General features: G+C 45.9%; 1 protein-coding gene across 1 annotated transcript in view; it reads right to left on the bottom strand.

The window, feature by feature from the left end:
- Positions 1 to 13,690, bottom strand: part of P4HA1 (prolyl 4-hydroxylase subunit alpha 1) — a 36,503-nt gene that overhangs the window by 3,895 nt on the left and 18,918 nt on the right. Inside the window, exons 9-13 of the mRNA XM_054382567.1 lie at positions 10,387 to 10,457; positions 4,827 to 4,926; positions 3,323 to 3,376; positions 1,481 to 1,546; positions 272 to 340 (exon numbers count right to left, since the gene is read on the bottom strand). Of these exons, the coding sequence (XP_054238542.1) occupies positions 272 to 340; positions 1,481 to 1,546; positions 3,323 to 3,376; positions 4,827 to 4,926; positions 10,387 to 10,457 (360 nt within the window). The remainder of the gene's footprint in view (positions 1 to 271; positions 341 to 1,480; positions 1,547 to 3,322; positions 3,377 to 4,826; positions 4,927 to 10,386; positions 10,458 to 13,690) is intronic.

Here is a 13,690-nt window from a genome sequence, read left to right on the forward strand (position 1 = left end):
CTCAATGTCCTTCTTAGAGGGACGGGCCCAAAACTGAAGAAGCAGCTAAGTCCAAACTCTATCTATCCATTAACACACAGAACATCAGAGGCCCTGGAGATCACCAGAACTACTCCAGTCACTTCACTTCATTGTAAGTTGAATTACCCCGTGCCTCTGTGAACAGTGCTCTGATCTTCCTTATATAAACTCATTTTAAGCATGTCTACATCTGCTGTATTCCTGAGCAGGTGGAGAAGAGTGGCTCCACTGGGTGCCAGACCCCACGTACCTTTTTGGGCCACACACTGGCTCCAACTTCAGGAAAGACGGTAGCGCCCCCTGCTGCCACGTCGCTCATCTGGAAAGGTAGGGAAGACACAGGTAAGCTGCAGGCTGATACAGTCTCCCAGACTCATCCACATTGCATCAGGGTGGAAAGGACCCTCAAAGATCATCTTGTCCAATGCCCCTGCAGTGAGCTGGGACACTTCCAACTAGATCAGGCTGCCTAGGGTCACATCCCCTCTGATCTTGAATGTCTTCAGGGATAGGGTCTCAAACTACATCCCTGGGCAACCTGTTCCAGTATTTCACCACTCTCATTATAAAGAACTTCCTCCTGATGTCCAACCTACATCTCCCCTGCTCCCGTTTCAAACCACTGTCCCTCATCCTATCTCTACAGGCCCTTCTAAACAGTCCCTCCCCAGCCTTCCTGTAGGGCCCCTTCAGATACTGAAATGCTGTTATAAGGTCTCCCTGGAGCCTTCTCATCTCCAGGCTTAACAGCCCCAATGCTTTCACAGCCTGTCCTCACAAGAGAGGTGCTGCAGCCCCTCTGATCACCTTTATGGCCTCTTCTGGACCAGCTCCAGCAGGTCTACATCCTTCTCACCAGAGCTGAGCAGAAGGACAGAATCATCTTTCTCAACCTGCTGGCCATGTTTCTTTTGTTGCAGCCCAGGATGCCACTGGACTAAGCTGCAAATGCTTATTGCTGGATCATCTCCAGCTTCTTATCCACCAGTACCCCCAAGTCCATTTCTGCAGGACTGCTCTCCCTCTCATCACATTTTAGTAAAACACAATTTGGTTATTGAAAAACGTATTTTCTACCTCCCAATTAGCAAACAGAGGCTGGGTGGTTAAAGGCGTCTGAAGAGGGCCAAATGCCACCCACTTTGTGCCACAGCCAGCCCTGAACATTACACACTTGATGGCAGTGAACAGGCTGTAAATACTGATGCAGAGGAAGAGACACCAAATAACCTAAGTTGCTACTCAGCTTTGAAGGAAAAAAACCCTCCTTAAGATCAGATGGAAGAGCCATTACTCATGGGTAAGAAGAAATTCACTCCGTTTTACCATGAAGTTGGTGGCTGCCTTCATTTGCAACTGCTTCTGCACACGCCCCCACCCCGAAGCCATTCAATGGTACAGAATATTGCAGTCAAGAGCTATCCTTGGCACTCACACATGGCAGAAATATATCACTTACATAAAACAACCAAGTAGCAATTCTGTTGCCTGTTCCCAATTCCTTAAAAGCATCTGGCTCGTCTTTCTGTGAATAAAAGCAAGCAGATTCAGTAAGCATTTAATTTTGATTACCCAGAGGAGCCAATGCCATACAGCTGCAAAGCCAGCAGCAAACTCATGCAGGAAAAGGAGTTGAACCCCTCTGTTTGGGAGGAGAGAAGAATGCAGTGAGAGTGGCTCCATTAATTTCACTAAACCAGGCATTTATAAATTCCATAGGACAGGGAGGGCACGAGCCCAAATTGCTAATCTGTGCTGTCTGAAAATTAGTACAGAAATCCTCCTCACAGCCAAAAACTCAATCGCTTAATTACACTCAGTCATCCCCTCTCTTCCTTGGCCAAGAGGAGCAACAGTGAGGGCTGCTCTGGAGTCCCTGGTTCACCAAGAACCAGCTACAGCAGAGCTCTGCCACAGGGGACACCAAGCCTGCCCCTGCCCCCTTTCTGACCTCCCTCTGGGGCTGCAGGTGCCAGGCAGGCTGAGCACATCACTGCTGCTGCTTGGATTAGAGCTAGAGGAAGGCGAGTGCTCCTCAGCAGAGCAGGAGCTTGCAACAGGCTAACAAACAGCAAGAGAGCCAGGTGGGCAACTATAAGGGTTCTGTCACTTGACTCACAAGAACAAACCCCCTTTGGATTGGTTATGACACCAATTTTTGTCACACTTCTATTTTTCACTTCCAGAACCTGCCCCCTCTGTCTGCTAGAATCCCAGCAATCAATTAACCCATGCACTTCCAAACAGAAACTGGTGTTAATCACTTGCAATGCTTTTGATCACACACTCAGAGAGCAGAGGTTCTGATTAATAGTTGGTGGCTTGGTTTCACAAGTATCAGGTTAAGATGGAGGTGTTAAATCACACACAGATGTGCCCAATAAATAACCAACTGAATGCAGTGGCATCACTCCCAGCAGTCCACAATTTGGGCTGGAATAGAAAGAGGTGGGGAATTTAAACCAACTAAAAGAACAGAAGGAGGGGGAGATGAGAAGACCTCATTAGACTGCTCCTAGTCCTGTAACAGAGCACTGACGCTTCCAAAAATCTCTTCCCCAGCTTGCCAGATTCCCCAGCTAGCCCCAGCTTGGGCTACAGGGAAAAAAATTCTCCCACATGGCAGGCCTGCAGGGTAAGGGGAAGAGAAGCTTTCCTACACCACCCCCAAAGGCGGCCTTCAAAAGAAGGCCTTCAGTTCTCACCCATGCAGCCAATGCTGTGAAGCTCCACTGGCTTCTCTGCCTGCATGTATGGTAGCTGCTGCCACCATCATCTGCCACACATTGCAGGAGCACAGGATAGGCACAGAGTTTGGGTAGTTTAGCTGTACATCCTGCTGTGATTTTAAACACAACTGCTTTAAATGGCCAGTGCCTTGGCCAGCTAGAGCGTTTCTAAAAATGTGTCCTCAGATTCAGAGCCCTTCACTCTGGTAGGAACTATTATTGGTCATCTCCTTAAAATAATTCCTTTTTACTTACATCTTTTCAGAAAAACCTCGTTGATCTGCAATGGCTAAAATGTTTATCAGTTCAGCTGGTGGTTTAGAGGGCTTTCTCCACTAACATGATTAGAGAAGTTGAAGAGCTACAAAATTTAATACACATTAAAGAATACAAATTGTGCCACAGCCAAGAGGCCCAGGCTTCACCGGGTGACTATCTCTCCTCTTTCTCTTTACTTGCCCGTGCAAAGTCAAAGTGGGGTTCATACTGTCCTCCCACTCCATAATTTGCCACCTGAAAAAGAGAAACATAGTGCTTGTGAAGAAGAAAGAGGTGGAAAAAACAGGACTTACCCTTCCAAAATCAAAATGAGGCTCATACTGGCCTCCTACTCCGTAGTTGGCTACCTACAGTGAAAGGAGAAGCACAACGTCTAGTGAAGCAGTATTGTATTTAGACAAGAACCTGACCATCACCTACAACCATTTATTCATACACATAGAATGGTTTAGGTTGGAGGGGACCTTAAAGATTATCTAGTTTCAACCCCTCCTGCCATAGGCAGGGACACCTTCCACTAGACCAGATTGCTCCAAGGGCTGGTCCTACCTGGTCTTGAACACCTCCAAGGAGGGGACATCCAGAAACAACTTCCTCAGATAACTTGTTCCAGTATCTCACCACCCTCACTATTTGATAAGTGAAGTTTAAAAACCCACAGGACATGACAAGTCTCTGCCAGTTAGATTGGGCTGCGTGCAGCAAAGCCTTACTGGGTTTACTCAGAGGTAGCTCTGGCTGCACCCAGACTCCTTCTGAGTGTCAAACCAAAACATGACTCTGAGCTTTAGGGTCGCAGCCCTTTAGGCTGCCTTTGTAGCTGACTGGACACAAGCTCCCATCAAAGCCACAGCCAAACCTTCCCTTCCCCAGGGTCAGCCTTCCCTGAAAGCTCTTCTGTCTGCACCCAGCTGAATGGTAGAGACATAGTTCCATTTCTAAGTGCCTGCTACTGTCTGACCTAGTCACTCCCAGATGATAGAACCATGAAACTGCTCAGACTCCTGAAGACCTGGACAGGCTCCAAGGAGGCCTAAGATACTTGGCTACAAGAGCAGCAGTACACCATGAAGTGTGCCCCAGGTAAGGAGTCTGGAATTTCCCCAGGCTAGAGAAATGTTCTTCTTCTACAGCGACTTCACAGACTTGGCTCTCTCCAAAACAGGCACAGCACTTCTACATCATTCAAGTTTGAATCACTTATCTCTATGTCAATAATGAGTACCCAGTGTCCTTTTAGCTGATGGATTATATTTCATCTCTTCTATGAGTTCATAGCCTCAGTTTTCAACCAGATGCTTGGGCATTGTGTATCTTGTGGTTTGTATTTTGACAGAACAGCACAACAGCTTTTAGGGAGCACTTTGTGCGTTCTAGGTATCCATGCTTTCTCACAATCACCAAAGCAGCTGTTCACTTAAAGCCTCAGGCAGATGAATAAAAGTAAGTGCTTCTAAAATAAAAGTCTACTCAGGTTGCAGTCACTCTTTCCTCCATTTAGAGACATCAAACACACCACTGGCCTTCTAGGACCAAGGTTGGGATGGCAAATCTAAACACCCTGATTCTCTGCCCCTTTTCTGCTGCCTGCTGAAGCTGGCTCTGTTGCAAAGCCAGCCCTGTTTCTTCCTCCCTGTAAAAACCTCCTCCAGCCTGCAAACCAGCCATCAGATCACTGCTCCTGGGGCTGAATGTGCACTTGTGGCCACCTCACCAGCTCTACCTGGTGAGCACAGTGATGCACACAAAGCCACCCAAAAGTGGACATTCACCACCATGCCTGCCCCGACAGCTTACCTGCAGCTCCTCTGCTGTGGAGACATCAAGTCCTGTTAGGTCCTGTATCCTCGTGTTGATGCGGGACACCACTGGGCTTTCATAGCCAGACAGCCAGGCGCTAAGGTGGGGGGAAAACACAATGATGAACCCAGCAGGGCAGTCACAGGCAGGAAGCCAGCAGTGACAGCTGCAATTACTTCATTTTTGGGTACTTTTTGAGACTTCGATAGGGTGAGCAGAACTATTTTCCCAGGGCATTACGAAGACCTGCATTTTACAAACATGTTTCCTAAAAAGAACCCTGGGTGAAGGAAGCTCTAACACTGGACTACCATAGTTGACTACCAACTGACTGAAGAAAACGTTCCAAGCACTGAAACCTGCTTCAAGCTGTTATCTAAAACAGGCACAAACCACTTTTACGCACTGCAAACAGCTCGTTTAGACCCCACCTTGGCTGCAACACTTAGGAGTCACTAGGTGAGTGACTTCATTGAGTATGTCCAGAGTTTGTGTGGTTGTTACTCAGCTTTTCCATGTCAGGCAAGCGTTCCGTGAGCTGTCCTGTCACATCACTTACCTCTGCAGTGCTGCTAAAAATCATTCTGAAAACAGTTAAATATTGCACCATTTCCCTTGTTCAACAGTTTCTACCCAATCAGCCTATTGGTACTGATGATTAGCACATTTCAGGTACACAATGACTTAAGAGGAAGAAAAAGCCTCGCTACTGTTGGTTTTACTAAAAATAAATTCATTTTTAATTTAAATAGATGTTTTTTAAAAAATCAAAACATAGAAGGTCAGCCCCACAGTTCCAGGAAAAAAAAAAAGAGGCTTTTTTTCCAGCTCTTTACAAGAGAAACATTTGCTCTTTAAAAAAAAAAAAAAAATCCATCTCAGCTACCCTCTGTCTTTTTTCCTTTTGTTAAAACCTGTTCACATGGTGCTTGGTTTTCTTGCTGCTTGACTCATCTCATTCTAGGCCATGCACCTTCATGGGATGCTCTGGGGGCCTGCTCTTTAGTTACCTTGGCAGTCTTCTATAAATCACTAGCATAGATAACACTATATATGAGCTGGGCCCTGGTTTTCCCCCTTTTTGCAGCAAAACTCAATTTAATTCACAGCTAATTTTATCTTTTACTTTTTCCCTAAGCACCTGACTCAGCTTTTGTGGCTCACCAGTAGTTCCTGCTTCTTTCCCAAGACTGCTGGTCAGAAATACCTCAGAGCCTCACTGGTGAGTATTTTTCTACTCACTGGTGAGTATTTTTCTACTCACATAAACTGTGAATACTGAATTAAGGTAACTCTTTAATATAAAACTCTTATTAAAAACCTGAAACATTTAAGATGGGAGGAGCAGTAGCATGACACATGACACAAGGCACTGACACAGGTTACAGAATCTCTACGAGCATATTTGTGGGTTGTTTTTTTTTTTTTCAATGACAAATGAACTGGAAAGAAATAAGGTTGAGACGGACTTGCACAAACACTGACATGGATTCATCCACTTCTGAGCACTGTTAGTAAAAGGAAGTGTTACAATGAAGCCTCCTCTGATTTAAGGTGATAGGAGAACACAAAAAGACTACTTAAATGAGGCATTTTCCCCCAATGAACAAACCAGGTATGCAACTACATGCTTGGCAGCCACGTTGAACAAGTAACAGTCACAAGCAATCCTAACCTCACATGCTGCACCCAGCCATCACTTGTAGGCTCTAGCTACCTCTGTCCAGTCTGTGCAGAAAGGCTTTAAAAAATAAAGAAGGGAAAAAAATAAGGGAGGGAAAAAAAAAAACCAAACAACAAACAAACAGTCCTCCTTCCTGTCCTGGTTATTTAAATGGCAACAAGAGCTTTCAGCAGGGAGAATACTGCATCCTTTCATGAAGGGAAAGTACTATATGTATTTTTAACTAGAATTAATAGCCCTGGGACACAAAGAAAGTCTATGAAAGGTGAAGGAAGCAGTGAACTGCAAGCATATTTCAAGTGCCAGCCTGTCTGCTTGTGGCAGTACAGGGGAAGGCCTGTGGTGCTGAACAGTTTGGTGTGAAGAGTCACAGCACCATTTAACCCTGAGAGGATCATAAACCTGCTTCCATGAGGCCAGAGGGCTCAGGAGGGGCTGCACAACCCACACCCATTGCTTTCAGGCTGCACAAGGGCCTTCTGTTACTGCAGGCTGTGCCTGGTGGCCTTCACTGACTGCAACAGCCTGTCCTACATTACCCTCTTCTGCCACAGTCCTTTGCTGATACCAGTGTGAGTGAGTGCCCAGTTCAATGCTGTTTAGAGCAGGTATTCCTTTCACAAAGGCATCTTTTTCCCTCCTCTTGTCTATCAAAGACCAAAACTCCATCCCCAGTGGCGTATGTGATGCAGAATTAACAGCCTTACACGGTGCTCAGCAAGCCTTTTCCTTTCAGTATGTGCAGAGCCAGCACGCTCAGTGAATGCACACAGCTCTGCCCTTCCATGTACACTCAGTAACTTGAGTCACTCATCTGACAGCTTGCATGATGAGCTCTCTGTCACATCTCTGACCAGCTGACACCTGTGAGTCTACTATGGACAGAAAACTTCACCAAAAAATGGGACAAGCCTATTCCTGGAAGTCACAAGCAAGGCAGTGTGAGATATGAGTGCCCTGACTTACAGGATGGTTTGGTGTTTCCTTCACTAGCACACCAAATCCCAGAATTCCCCAACTATAATGGCATTGTAGTTTGGCTGAATAAAAAAACCACCCATGAACTAAACTAATACTTTACAGGCATTGAAAGAATGTCATTAGCCTGTTGAATTCCTGCTGGGATGGCTTTTATTCTTCCTCACACCAAGGCCTGTTTTTTCACATCGTTTATATTACCAACAGCTAGCAGTCATCACAGTTACCTCTCCCTCTTAAAATTCTGTATCAGGGATCAGAGGATCATTAAGGTTAGAAAAGACCTTTAAGATCCAGTCCAACCATAACTCAACTACCCTGGATCTTAGCAGAGATTTTAAAATAGCACCAAAACTTCAATGCAGAAATAATTTAGACTGAGCAGTGCATTAGGAACAAAAAACTCAGACAACTGACCAGAGCTATATGACACACACAAGGGCTTGGGCACCCCAAAGCTCACCTTCAGCTGCAGTAGCTAGTCCAGTACCAGAGATTGCAAAGGTCTTTCCTTAGTCTCAGCTAAATCCCAGCACTGCACTAAGGAATTTCAGCACTGCTACTGCCACTGATCACACAAAATACTACCCTTTATGTTTAAAAGCCTTCTAAAATGTACTTAGTATGTAAAAAGTGTTAGCAGAGACACATCAGGGAGTGAATAAAAGCCCAGATTGGTATTTCTGAAGTGGAAACTTGAACATCATATGCTCCAAGCTCTGACTGCCTGCTGGAAGGAGAAAGAAAAAACCCAGCAGCATCGTTAGAAGCAGTGTCAGAGCAGCTGAGTCTATTCTAGTCCTGCACCCAGCACAGCTCAAAGGTGCTCCTCGAGCTGCTGGCGAGGTGCCCTCTGCGACACAGCCTGCCACGTATTGCAGAGCAAACAGTAGTCCTCTCAGAGGCAGGAATGCTGTAATTTAGAAGTGCATTTGCTAGGAAAGAATGTTTGGAGGGGGGAAGCAGTCAGCTATTAAAAAAATAAAGTGAGCATTTTTGGGGTTTTCAGGAGCGATGATTCATCTGGAAGCCAAACCAGCTCAAACTGCTCTAGCAGACAGCAGAAGTTTCTACAAGTGGTTCTGCAAAAGCAGTTCAGTGATCCAGCATTAAAAATGTGACCCATCTAAAGTAGTCTGGTTTGGGGGCTCTTGAGGGTGACTTTTACCTCCTAGTGTCAAGTTCTCTTTCAAATTACATGCAGCCTAACCAATCTGCACATGGAAAAATGCAAGGGGACACAAAGTTTCCCTCCACCCTCTAAAAATTCTCCTCACTGACATGACACTGTGCTGTATGTTTCCTTGCAATTGTAATGCCAGTTTCCAGCCAGATCCAGAATAGCTCAGTAACAACTGTGGGTTCCTTAGGTATGTTGGAACAAAGTTCCTCAAGTGCTGCATTTTTGAGCCCCAAACCTAAGGGGTCTCATTCAGCAGGTATTAGCCAGAAGAGCTCTCTCACACTTGCAATGCACCAGCCAAGGAAGCAGCAGCAGCACCTGAACTTATCCTTCATTACAGAATCCCAAGGCAAGGCACAGCACCCACTTAATTCCAGATTAAAGCCCCAGGAGTCATGTCACAAAGCTAATGAGAACTGAGGGCAAATGGGCTCTGTCTGCACTACCAGCTTCACATACTCAGGAGGGAATCAGCTTTTAATCGGGGTGGTGGCTGGTGCTATTTTTCCTGACTGTGGGCATCTGTGATAGTCTCAAAGGCATCACACTTCCCACGACGGAAAAATCAAGCAAGACTCTACATAAAAAGTTCTTTTGCTAAGAACCATCTGGTTAAACAGGAGCCAATGACACAGCTCAATTTCCATTAGTGAGCTGGTCACCTTCTCTAATTCCTGTTCCTAGCCCACCAAGTTTGGCACAAAGACTGAGGGTCTGTTCAAACCGAGTCAAATGCCCCAGAGACTGAACACATGCTGCTTTCTGCAGAATGAACAGCCACAGATAACAGAGATAGACAGCACAGGGACAGACTTTAAAGTTAAAAGTAAACAACAATTAAATGCAGCACAAGTCAAACAGGAAGACATCAGTTCCTAGAGTCCCCCGGAGGGGCCTGTGGAGGTAGTTTTAAGGAGCAAACATGTCACAGCTGACTGGACAACTTCCAGAGGCCTCCAACTCCCTGTACACACCCTGACAAGCGAGCAGCAGCATCCTGCTGCTGAAGGTGTGCGGCAGTTCCAAGGTACAAAAAACGGAGCTTCCAACTTGCCACAACCTGTGGCGCTGCCATGGTTTTCTAGCTTCCATGAGTTGTAATCGTTCCTGAATCAGCTAACTGCTGCTCCAGGACTGTGAGGCAGCACTTTTAAGGTTTTGAAAAGAAATTCACAGCTCATTAAAAACCTTGGAAGCTCAAATCAACTAAATTCTAATTGCAGGCTTTTGCTAAAGGAAGCTGCAAGAGCATTAGTTTTCTACTAAAGCAGCAATTCCTTTCAACTACTTAAAGCAGGAAATGCTTCAAACTCATCACGCAGCTCCTCTTTGCACTACTCCCACAACTGGCAGCAGCTCCAGTGCCAGCTTTCAGCAGCAAGGACTGGCACTGGAGTGTGTTGGCAGAGGTGATGTGCACTCCTGGTGGGTGTGAGCAGCGCCCTGCTGCCGGTTTAGTGTGTTAGTTGCACTAGACAGGGCATGCGAAGCAAGAGGGCAACTCCACCCTGGCTGCCACTAACACACACAACTATTTTCTACCTCAGCAGACAGCCTGCTTTGTTATACAACAGCTCAGTCTACTTTAGGCCATTCTCTTTCTGCTAAGAGAAGCTATGCAAAGCCCTAGTTTGCTCCCGTTTAGAGATGCAGAGGCACAGTCCCAAAACGCTTCCTGGGTCAGCTGTACCTTTGGAAGACGCTCCCCTTACCTCTTAGAGACTCTGTAATGTGCCGTGGTCAGTTTCCCAGTCTCAGGGTCATGAACAGTAGCACGGCTGAGCTACAAAAAGAGAAAGGACAAAGGCTTACCCACCTAGTCGGCTGCTTTTGTGCCAAGCCACTGGTGTTTGCAAGGGTTCCGATTGGTCTGGATGGAATGCAATGCTCTCAGATCAGCAATGTTAGAAGGGCAACAGAAACTGCAGCTGCCATGGCCAAATCAAAACAAATTGGGTAGAAAATTTGGTTAGATTGTCCTTTCACTTTTTTCCTCCTTTTTTAATTTTTTTTTACCATTTTTCTTTTTTTTTTTTCCCCTGTTCTTAAACCAGAGACTTTTCTGCGAGTAATTTCTGATGCTGAGTTTTCCAGACAATTCCTCCTCACCCAGAAGTTTAACTCCTTTCTGCATTTTGGCTCAACACTGATGGAACATGCAGCCAGTCCTGAATCACCACTGCTAAAACCAGGGGAGGTGGGCATGGGGCAGGTGGTGTCTTCTAGAGACAGCCACTTAATGGCAAGCATTGGCTACACTCAAGACCTGCAGCCCTCACTAGACAAGCTGGTGAAAATGAGCCAGATTTGTGTCAGCAGGAGGTCAAACAGGTATATGTGATCACCTTGGACAGTGAGATGCTATGCGAGTACTGAATGGGCTCACTTCAGTGAGCACTCAAAACATCTCACACAGGTAAAAGGCTCTTCAAGTGCTCTGCTAGACTGTACAAGGAAGGGGAGGACAATTTTCAGTTGGTGAGAAGAGCAAGGGGAAGGGAAAATTAAAAATATCTAGATTCTACTCAAAGTTTTACAGCCTCATGATTTTTTTATGTTGATTGTAGAGACTGCTTCTTGTGCAGATCATCGTTTGAGAACACACATTAAAAAGGTGACCAAAACCAGAAAGAGATACCAAAATATGGCTCCTAGAACTTCTAGCTGAAGGAAAAGACTGAGAAACTCAGCAGCAACAGTCTGTTACAGATCTGCAGGTCATCAATGGGTGGCCTAAAGTTGCCTTTTTAGAGCACCTCTTCTTTCCCCATAATGAGCAGAAGGCACCAACAAGTCTGGCAGAGAGCTCTCTTACCTTTTGCTAATTCTGTAATGTGCAGTCTCCAAGGCTCCCGTTATGGGGTTTGAAATGGTGGCTCGCCTCAGCTGTGAAGCGAACCATCAGAATAGTTGCATTACAAAGCACATACTGCAGCACAGCAATCCGACCACTCAGAAGCCTATTTGGGGTGGGGGGGAACGTCATGCTAGCCACCCCACAAGCCACCCAGTCACCTCCTGTGGTAGTTTTTCCTTTTACGGAGGGGGTGGAAGTTCTTAAAGCAGTGATGGGGAAAGAGGAGGAGTCTCCAGTGCTACTAAAAGATAAGTTTTTAGGGTGTTTTGGTGTGTGATTTTTACACAGAGCAATGGAGGAGATCAAGTTTTCCAGAAGCAATGTCTCCATGTCTGCAGAGAGAAGAGCAATCGACTGGATGAAGTGAACTAGCAGCTCTCCTCTCCTCCAGGTTGCAGTACCAGCTGGAAGCCATACAGAGCACTCCTTTGTTACCACTCTGCCCTGCACATGGCACCAGGGCTCCTGCAGTTCAACTGAATCCAGGCAAGACTGGTCTTCCACAAGCCAAAGATGAATCAAACTCCACCTTTCTGATTCCTTCTGTACCAAAAGCAGCACACTGACCACTAACACCAATTGCCTGGCTCACGGACACATGCACACCATGTTCCTCAATACACAGAGTGGGAACTCCTGGCCTTCCTTCCCCTCTCCTGCACTGTTTACCTGATACCATCCCTGACACAGAATCTTATGTAATCATGAGTTCTCAGACACTCTCCAGCACTCCTAGCTAGAAAGGCTGAGCTCCAGAGCCCACATTTGGAAGAGGCACAAAATGGCAGACTGAGTCCCAAACAATGAGAACTACTTCTCTATTGTTAAGCTACGCTAAGTAAATCACACTGGCTAACAGGAAGAGATGCGGGGAACTCAATGTGCTGCCTCTCCTCTCATCCCATGCAGATGCACTGAAGAATCAAAACACAAGGTACAATTCCTGCAAGGCTCCCAGAGCTGAATAACCAAGGCTCCATCCCATCAGCAGAAGGCTGGGCACAGATCAGACAGCATTGGCTTCCAAGAGGCAGTGATGGCAACATCCCAAGCTCAGGGAAGGAGATGACGACCTTTAAAGTCTCCAAACCTCAATCCTCTTGCTACACTCATCCATGAGCCCTGCAAGGCCTGGGGCATAGGAAATACATGGAATGCTAACCACATGCAGATGCTTTTAGATTAATGAGCTACAAACCTCCAAGTCTCTGCCACAAGCCAAACGTCTGATAGGGAAACAATTCTCTCAGCAAGTTCAGGAGGTGAAATCACCACACTCACAGGATTTTATTCTCAGGGCTGAGACTCATTTCTACTCTATAAAGAAGTGATTCAGTCCTATTCCACAGATGGAATGCCAGAGCTTTTGCAAGCAGCAAAGGGGCTTAATCACCTAGAGACACACAGGGCTCTGGTTTTTAGCCTGGCTGGCTGACAGGAGAGCAGGAAGAGATGGTTTACAGGTAAATGAAGAGAACTGATTATGCTTCCAGCTTACAGTTCAGAAAGTCACCTCTGAAATACAACACATTAGCCTCTAGCAAGGTTTAAAGTAATTTCCAGGCTACCTAGTACTCAGCACAGTAGCCAAGGAAAGCGTCATCTTCAGTGTGCCCACAGCTGGTTTCCTCTGCAGCAGACCAAGCTAACAGTCTGCCCTATAATTAATGCACTTATCCCCCTCATCTCTGCTTGCTCATTGCTCTCTGTGCAAAAAGCCATTTAGGCTAAAGACAAATGTAAAAAGCAGGAAAATTGTGTTTCTACAAGTTTACACCTTATTATAGATGTAACTAATTGATAGAAGAAATCCATGTAACTACATCTTCAATGTGGTTCCTAAGATGCAGGATCACACCAACTGGGTACAGAGGGCAACCCTATCAGTTTGTTAGCTCTGCCCCAGATTATTCTGGATTCAGAAACAAGAACCTTGGGATCCAGTTTCTGAAATAGGATTTGAAGAGCTGGCTTTGTGAATGAGAAGCTGATTAATTACTGCCCTCTTAAAGCTCTTTCATCTGCAGGCAACTTCAAAGCTCAGATGACAGAAATCAGTCTGATGGGGAATGCAACCATTCATTCACACCCACACGAGGTGGCGTTCCAGGGGCAGAGCACTGGCTGTCTTTCCCTGGACAGCAGTCTCCTCTATGTCA

Source organism: Indicator indicator, chromosome 7, assembly GCF_027791375.1.
Source record: "Indicator indicator isolate 239-I01 chromosome 7, UM_Iind_1.1, whole genome shotgun sequence".
Classification (NCBI taxonomy): Eukaryota; Metazoa; Chordata; class Aves; order Piciformes; family Indicatoridae; genus Indicator; species Indicator indicator.